Source organism: Chrysemys picta, chromosome 2, assembly GCF_011386835.1.
Source record: "Chrysemys picta bellii isolate R12L10 chromosome 2, ASM1138683v2, whole genome shotgun sequence".
Taxonomy (NCBI): Eukaryota; Metazoa; Chordata; order Testudines; family Emydidae; genus Chrysemys; species Chrysemys picta.
In genome coordinates this window covers 277,028,030-277,037,429 of record NC_088792.1, presented here as the reverse complement: position 1 = coordinate 277,037,429, position 9,400 = coordinate 277,028,030, and the positions used below count along the sequence as shown (strand labels likewise).

The following is a 9,400-nucleotide window of genomic DNA, read 5'->3' as shown; positions in this document are numbered from 1 at the left end:
CTTACTGAAGGAAATTGAAATTGGGTTTTTCTCTCTCTACTAATCAGTCTTGCTTCAGACACATCTGTTTACACTTAGCCTATGAGCAATACAATAGCTTCTGTGTAACACACTTATTTTCATGTTTACTTTTCCATGCCGCACATACAGTAGCTCAACCACTTCCAAAAGTGAACTATGGGTCTAGTCATAAAACTCCACACAAGGTTCACTCATAGCTGCTGTGTAGGAATTACAAAGTCACTGAAGGAACATAAGGATGCATTATTGCTTTGTTCTGGAGATTTAAATGGAGATTCTTTATTGACTTCTACATAAATAACATTGTTAGGTCATTAAACAATTAAGGGCTTTTATAGCAGTTGTTAAAAATAAAGGATAGAATATGATACACTTTAGTACTACAGTACATAAAATACTGGAAGAGAAACAGAACTGCATTTTCAAATTCCAAAGCTGATTTCATCGTTGACTAGGCACATTGGTGAATATAATAGTCTAAGCAGTCCATAATAATCACGACAGAAGTCCCTGGAAAAGAGGAAAACAAAATACGTTTATGTACATCAGGAAACAAACAATTATTACTGACTCTCTGGAGACTGTCAGATTACAGGCAGCGGAAACAGATAATTGGAAATACAATAAATGTATGTAGATTTATGGAAAAGAATGCAAAAAAGGAGCTAATTGTTTAAATTTAGTACACAGATGACAATAAAGCCTGCGTGCAATATGGAAAAATTAATAATTATATGATTAATCAATTGTTAAGATATTATTCACTTATGCTGTTGGATTTGACTCTAGTGATATGTAGTGATTGACCAAGAGATGTGAGAACCTAAAATTCTACACTGAATGAACGAGCTCTTCTTAGTAATTAAGTTTGTCACAGTGAAACAGGATTATCTAATATCTAAACTACCTTCCTTGGTAGGTTATTCCATTATTCCAAAGAAAGCTGGAGATATAATAGAGGAAAATAAGGTCAAAGTGTGCTATTTTAGAAAGTAATGAGAAAAGATTTATACTGCAAATACTGAACCTATAAAAGGGTCTAAAATTCTGCTTCAATGTAGTTTCAATTTTTTGTTTTTGACAAAAAAAGATGCGCAATCAAATCCTTGCAGAAAGATCAAAAATATGGACATAAATTATAAAAATATTCCCTGTCCAAATATTTTTAAAATATAGTGATGCTACGGTCACTATTCACAAGGGTTCTTCTGTGTAGAAGCCTGTGTAGATTTAGATAAAGTCATAATAAGAACTATTAACTAAAATTGGCCTGAAGTGTGTAAGGGCTGCAGTTTTCATTTGATTGGTTCAAAAATTGCATATGGATTAACATCAGACTTTTTATGCAACCTTAACTCTTACACTGAAACTATTTTTTTAAAAGCTATTTTGAGGATATGGACAAAAACATGTTAATGTAGTAATTAAGTGTTTGACCCAGAAAGTTATGAACTTTCAGAGAAGACAGCTTCAACATACCCCCACTCTATTGTGCCTAGATATGGCAGCAGCTGTAAGAGTCAGCCTTGCTCACTAATTTTCGATCTCTGTAATTATTCTGGCCAAGGCAGATAGAAGTCTCAGCTGAACTTTTTAACGTGTACAAGTCTTATGGGACCTTTTGGCTAAATCTTAAACTAAGTCTTGAATTTGTTCCAGCAAACTTTACATGTGCAAATGCAGGTTTTGTATATGCAAATGAAGAGACCTCCTAATGTTACTATGTTAAACAGTAACTATGTATGCATTATTTAAAAATATATAGCTCCATTTATACTACAAATTGCAAATTAAAGACACCAAATTGCTGAAAGCTCCAGGAGCCATTTATTAATCAATTAACCTGGAATTTAAATGTTTCTTATGGGCTTAGTATCTAGAACTACCATTCAAAGTAGGAAATAAACCCCTCAAAAGTTAAAAGTTTCTGTCCTAGTTTCTGTCATTTTTTTTTTATAGCACAGCACATAAATCTGGGTGAATTATTTTTTAACCTAGTATCTGACTAACCTCATTAGAAACAGTAATCCACAGCAAACATGCACACAAGCAGTAGATTCAAGCTCTGTAAATACATTTTTAAGGGATTTGACTTTCCCCTTCACCAGTATTCAACATGTTTCTTGTGCAGAAATGTTCATTTTGGTTCACCAAGTCATCCTGTACCAATTTTTTTTCCTATCAAACTATTCTCCACAAAGTTGTTCTCAGAAAAATTATAGATTGGGACCTCTCTGATAGAATCTGTCAACATGACTTTCTATCAGGATTGAAGTTCTCTGTGGGGGACTGATGGCATAAAATTATACTCATTTCCTTCTACGTTCCTCTATTAGATCAGCAACTCCTTTACCTAGTTAGCTGAAATTGATATTTCAAAGTTAATTCTTAATCCGAAGAATAGAAAGAATCCAACAACAACTAGGGGAACAATGGGACAGTTCAATATATTAAGCTTTACATGTCAGACTGCCTGAAAAAAGGTACTTTTCTTTTTGGCAGACTCTTAAAGTAACTTCAGAATTCAAAACAATCACTGCCCTTAGTGATTATTTAAGGATTAACCCAGAGCCTCGCTAAGTCATTGGCAGTCTTTCCATTGGTTTCAATGGGTTTTGAATTAGGCCCTTAAAATGCTTTTCTCTGGTACATCATTGATCAGAGAGTTTAAAATATATGAATAGGTACATACCAAAGCATCAACAGATTTAGGTTTTTGTTCTCTTGGCTCCCCAAGACGTTTAGCGTTTCCTGACAAGAGAAAAGATCTGTTTACTAAATACAGAAGAAGACTTTAAAATATAAACTACAAACAAACAATTCAAATTAAACTATAATTAAAAAGACAAACTGAATCTTCAAGGAAAAGCTTTTGAAAACATTTGTAATGTTTAAGCACTGTTCTCAGTTACTAGAATTTATGGAAAAATAAGGTATTACAAACTACTAGTTATGAGGTTTTACATTTGTTTAATAGGGAATAGTTTGTCCAAATTAAACTGACTGAGCTAAGGCTTTTTAGATTACTAAAACAAATTAAACTTTTTAAAATGAGAATTTAGGTGAGCTTAAAGCCTTTCTAAAATCTAAACTGAAACTTTCTAATTTGTATCCTCCCTGATTTTATTGGTTATATTAAGATAAATTAAGTGAGATTAAAATCTTATTTGATTTATTTACCTTTGCAAATGAAGACCGTTTTAAGGGTTACACATCCTCTGCCTCTGACGAAAGCGACCTCAATTAGTCAAGTCAGAAAGTCTTTAAAAGCTTTGTGTTTATTGCTTCCAGCACGGAGCGAGGTGGTCATTAAGGTACCAAAATTCTCATAAAAATTCCAAAGTTGCACTAGTGAAAAAATGCTCAACAAGATGAAAACTAGTCACATCTTTTTCAGAAAATTCATTAGCTATTTTAAACCATTTTTAACCAAGATTATTTGTTTTATATGTGGCATTCAAGCAGATCCATACCATTTGGATATTTAACCAGCATTTAAATCTATCGTGAGTATATAAATGTACATTTAGGTTTATACCATTTTTAAAAAAAAAAGCTGTACAGTGTTTAGTATGAGCGTTTTATGTTGATCATTGTTAGATGAATTTCTCCCTGTTTACTACTATTTATGAAGGTTTATTATAAAATAAACTAAAGCATAAAATTACTCTCACACACACTGATTTTCTTTCAAAAGTTTATTTAGTATCAAGCAAGAGTAAATTTTGCTTAACACTACAGAACATTTCAAGACTTGAGTTACAAAATACCACATTATTTGCATTTGTAATTTGCTTCCCTTTTTACGCATGTTTGCAAGAGAAAAAACTAGCAAAATGGTTGAAAAATAAAACTAAAAGAACTAAATTGCTGAAAAACCTTTAAAATAAAAGGTTACGCTTATGTTAAAAGAATGGATTAACATATTTAGTAAACCTAGTTTTTGTTTAACACTAGTTAATCAGAGGTTATTTTTTTTGATCACCTATTTTTCAAATACAGTCTGGAAATAACAAAGTTCCTTGTTTTACATATCTTTCTGTCCAGGTTGTTCTTTCAACAAAATAGTTTAAGTTCAGTCCAGCCGTTCAATTTTTAAGCACTTTGATTTACTAAAAAGGGATTGTTTATAGAAAAAAATTACTTGGAACAGTATACAGGACTGGTGGAGATTGGATATTTCACAACATCAGACAGTACAATCAGTATCTGGCATATGGCTGGTCTCTGTAGATTCCCTTTGTTGTCCTTGCTGAAGGTGCCTTGTGTCTTGAGTTGGTCCATTCTTCTTGCCCTGAAACGAAGAAAAGCAATTATAATTAGACCTTTCCTAATGATCATTGTGGCAGTGTTTGTTTTTACTTATAATTTTTTTAGTTTAATTTTGGAGTTCAGTGCTTTTGCACTGACAGTTGTAGCGAATGAAGTCTAATATTTAACCAAAGAACTGGTGAACTTCCCCATACTGCTCTTCCACCATGCCTCAGTTCTGATTCGGATTAGCTGGGGGTGAGAATGTGTTTAGGCACCTATGAAAAGTTTCATAATTCCACTATGAACACCTGTGGCTTCCCTTCTGAAAACACAACCTAACACAACATTTCAGATAACAGTGGATTTCACAGAAACAAATACATTTCCTGTAAAGCGCAAGATCTACAGAGCTGGATTTTTTTTTAATAATCTTCAAAGAGCAAAGGAAATTGCTTGCCTCGCTTGTAACAACAAAATGAATAAACACACAAATAAAGATTTTCACAACACACACTGAACTGTATTATTAACAATAATAATGGACTGAATCAGAGTTCTAATGTGTTAGACATAGAAACACATAGGAAGACAGGGTTCCCCCCCCCCCCAAGGTGCTAACAATCTTACTGCAAATCTCGAAATATGATGAGGTACAATTAGCATTTTGTACTAAACTTCTGGTAAACAAGTTTGCCCTGACAAATAACAAGCTATCAGTTTTAAGTAACAAAAGATTTAATGAGAAAATTTTAATTTTTTTACCTTAAATATTGTAATGCTACAAAATGTTACATCTTGTGTCCTGCATTAGGCAGGTTGTAAGCTTTATCACTATCGATTTTTCCCTTAGTGAGATACTCTGAGAAATCAGACCCCTACTGTCAAACAGTTAACTTTAATGCTGAAATATACAATGATTTAAGCAATGCAGTCCACAGAGACCAATTTAAAGAACTGTGAGGGGCAAAAATTGGTTGAAGTGACCTCCTCTTTTGATGCACTCATCTAATCAATTACTTTCCCTCAAGTTACTTGCATCAATTCCCGTAGATGACATGTGGCAAACCTATATGTTCAAAGTGTTTCTTATGACAAACAAATCTTAGCTGTGGTCATCATTGCTTCAGGGAGGAGACATCGTAAAATGCACTTCAAAAGATACACCAGGAAATGGTTTTCAGTTATGTTCTAAAAAATGTCATAACATCCATTAACCACAGTCATGATTCACTTGCACCAGTCACTGGCAATTCATGAGTTTTTGAGCTTCCTGACTGATCGAAAACTGCATTTCTCTGATCTCTAGCCAGAGGTATGAAGTAAAGGTGCCTTTTAACATGCTTTATGCTTCTAATCCATAACAGATTCCTTTAATTAAACCTGTCACTGCTGCACTTCTGATTTGAAAAAAATTAATCCTATCGTGGCATATGCTTTTTGCTTTATTATGTGCTGTCTTGCCTTCATACAAGTACTCCAGTACCCTTGTGTCTATTACATACCTAAAATACTTTATAGCTTTTATATAATTACTACCTGCTTGAGTTTACAGAACTGGAGCTTGGAAATTAATTTATACACCAAAAGACCATAAACTAAGTGTGCAATGTGCTCAATTCAGCCCTGATTCAGCAAAGAATTTAAGCATATGCTCAAGTCCCACTGACTTCAATGAGTCTTAAGCACATGCTTTACATTAAGCATATGCTTAGGTACTCTGCTGAATTGAGGTTTTATGGCCCAATTCTTTGCCATCCTTACTCACACTAAATATTATTGTACGCTGAAAATAATCCCATTGATTTGGGGGAATGTAATAAATAGGAGTAAGGGTGGAAAATCTAGCCCTTAGTGCTTATTTTTACTGTTATATGGCAAAGATAGCAAACAAAATTACAAAAAACAACAACCCCCCCCCCAAACAAACATGTCTCAGTAACCATAAATCTTCAATGTCTATAACAATGGGACTCCAGACCAGCACAAGAGTTGATGCAAGTGGATCCCGATGCAGGATTGCAGCATTCTTGATAAACATTTTTTTTGGTTTAAATTGTTTTTTTTTCAAAATTCTTTAAAATACACTGATAATTCCACTTACAAAGCTACTCACCATAAGAATCATATGTTTCCTCACTAAGTCCATGTCCATAATCATAGTAATCTGTTCCACTGTATGAAAAAAAAGACAGACAACGTAAGTAATGCCGTTAGAAATGTAGTGTTAAGCAACATGTCTTAAATCATGATGGACTAGATTCACAAGGGACTTAGGCACTTTGCCTTTTTAGGTGCCAAAGTCCCTCATTTAGGTGGCAGTGACATTCAAAAAACCATTGTTTAGCTGCCACCTGATGCTGTCGGTGCCTAAGTTTCTGCCAGAAGGCATGCAAAATCATCTAAATCTTGACACTGCACAGCTGCTCGGTGCCCTAGCTTATTTTACAGGGACAACATCCCACAATGTTTTTATGGTCCATACGTTCATAACTATGTATAACCTTTTGTATGATTATTGCTTTAAAAAATATTTTACATGTGATCAAATGCCTACGGCAGGGGTAGGCAATCTATGGCACATGTGCCCAAGGCGGCACGCGAGCTGATTTTCAGTGGTACTCACATTGCCCGGGTCCTGGCCACTGGTCTGGGGGGCTCTGCATTTTAATTTAATTTTAAATGAAGCTTCTTAAACATTTAAGAAACCTTATTTACTTTACAGACAAAAATATTTTAATTATTTGTTATAGACTTATAGAAAGAGACCTAAAAATGTTAAAATGTATTACTGGCACACGAAACCTTAAATCAGAGTGAATAAATGAAGACTCAGCACACCACTTCTGAAAGGTTACTGACCCCTGGCCTATGGGATATTTGCAGGACACTAAGCAACAAATAAGAAACACCATTTAAAATACAAAATGGGTGATTGTGGTAGTTTGGTATCCAGTAGCCAGATAAATCCAGAGCCAGTGTGGAACACATGGCTATTTGGAAAGTAACTAAATTACAAACTGCTACAACCAAAGCCTTGTCTTCACTAGGAAAAAAGGCTGTGTTCTTATCTTATGTTGGCTAACAAGTGCTAACTAACACAAAGTAAAATCCAAGTCAAGACAACACAATTTGTAGTTTTAACAGGAGTTCGCAGGTAGAGGTAAACGCCAGGCTCTCACATAATCTTTTTATGTACAGAGTAAACAATACATGTATTGCAGTTGCATTTAACTTGCAGAAAGAACTACAGAGCTGAGACAGGTAATGAAATAGAGTTGTCAAATTTGGAAAATACCTGGGGCAAAAGTGTAAAAATTCTGACATGCAAATACAAAACAATAAGAGCAGTGAATGAGTCTCTGTTATTGCCAGTCTAAAGCTGCCTGAACTAAAAATTCTACTAGTGTCTGCACTGTAAAATTCTGAAGACCTATATAAGAGCTAAAATTCTCATCTATGGTTTGTCAGCCCACGTGATACGGACCTGTATATTAAGGACAAAAATGTGAAGCATACAAAGTAGCATAAATTTGTCCTGCAACAGTTCAGTGATAAAACAATCTTAGTTTTGACAATCAAGAACTTTAAATTGACATTTTCTATCATTTCACACAGCATCAGATTATTTATTGTAAGACTGTCATCAAGTCTAGAGGTCTATAGCAGCTGAGCCCCATCCCTGTGCCTGTCAATCCTGTCAGAATTACTTTTGCAGTGTTTCATTTCACAGACCTAAAATGTCTATTAAACAAAAAATGACTCACATTTTATGGCATGTAAACTGCAAAACCAATAAACACTGGAAGGGAGAAAATCACTTATTTGCATTATAAGTACATCAAAATTTAACTTTATTACCTGACACACTGTTCAGCATTAATAATCAGGTCAAATAATAATGTAAAGTGCTCAAAGTTGCTTAAGGAAGTGCAATGCTCTCTCTCTCTTCCCTGCACCCTCTCCTCTCAGGCTCTATAACAAAGTAATGCTGCTAAGCCCTTGCATGACTGACTTCTGTCTGAACTTGAGAGTCTATAAACAAATATGAAATTTTTACACAAGAGGGCAATGGAATGTTTGTAACACAGTGAACATATTTTGTGTAAATGGTTGTAGGGAGGACTGAGGAAAGGAGCAAATATAAAAAACGGTAAGACTACCTATATATCACAGGCCTTCCTATAATTGGAGCCATGTAAAATTCTTTTATTTTTAGAATTTTTTCATTTTATTTTTTGGGAATTTCGCGTTATTTTGTTTTATCCCCAAGCCCTCACGATCCACGCCCCCTTACCCTCTGTTGTAATAACTGGGCCTACCCATTTACACGCATTGTAAACTTAATTGTAAGACATGACAGTTTATAAAATGTCATGTTAACTTATAACGACAAATGGAAAAAAAGGTGCAAAAGGAACACAAAAAGACTAAATTAGTCCAAACAAAAAGGCCTATTGATATAACTCAAGGACTGAGTTAACATCATGTCTGGTAAACAAGAGAAGTGTTGGGACCAGAAATCAATGAACAATATGAGGTCTAATTAATGAACAAAATAATGAGAGAATGGGCTATTCCACCTATTCATTTGTTTTTGTTAAAAGAAAAATACTTTTTGGGGAAAATTAAGGGAAGAACAGAAGCAAATGCTGGCTGACTGAAGAACTAGAAAAGGGAAGGAGGGAGCTTCACCATGACAACTGTCACTCCCACAGTTTCATTGGACCCCTGATCTTCTTTGTCCTAATCCTGAGAAATGTCCTGACCAGGCTGGGCCAGAGAGAGGGAGCCAAATTTCATTGTCACTCCACTGGCTCCGGCTAAGTCTCCAAACACCATCTGGGCAGTGAGACTTTGCCATCCCCCTCTCCATGTGTCCTTTTTCCTTCCCCACCTTATTTCTTTTCTTTCCTATCTCTCCTTTTCCTTGTGTCTAAGAGGAGTCTGGCTTAGCTGGCCAAGACTGTATATTTTGCAACACTGCTGTGAGCCTTTGACCAGAAAAAGGCAGCTAAATGCAATTCCCTGAACAGCCCAACATTGGTACAAGTTTGCCAGGTCTCAATATGGCTAATAAGATCACATGCTGTGCTTCTCCAGCAGTGAGGCTGCAAGTGAGTCAGCA

General features: G+C 35.0%; 1 protein-coding gene across 5 annotated transcripts in view; it reads right to left on the bottom strand.

Annotated features, from left to right (window-relative positions):
- Positions 1–267: 267 nt before the first annotated feature.
- Positions 268–9,400, bottom strand: part of KHDRBS3 (KH RNA binding domain containing, signal transduction associated 3) — a 216,552-nt gene continuing 207,419 nt past the window's right edge. For 3 of the 5 annotated variants that reach the window (XM_024102715.3, XM_024102714.3, XM_042860970.2), the window contains 2 exons: positions 6,389–6,447; positions 3,705–4,315 (listed from right to left, as the gene is read on the bottom strand). In XM_024102715.3, coding sequence (XP_023958483.1) covers positions 4,224–4,315; positions 6,389–6,447 — 151 coding nt within the window. In that variant the 3' untranslated portion in view covers positions 3,705–4,223. Of the gene's footprint in view, positions 532–2,713; positions 2,773–3,704; positions 4,316–6,388; positions 6,448–9,400 lie in introns of those variants that run through there. The other 2 variants (XR_002888342.3, XR_010599026.1) reach the window with 1 other exon arrangement.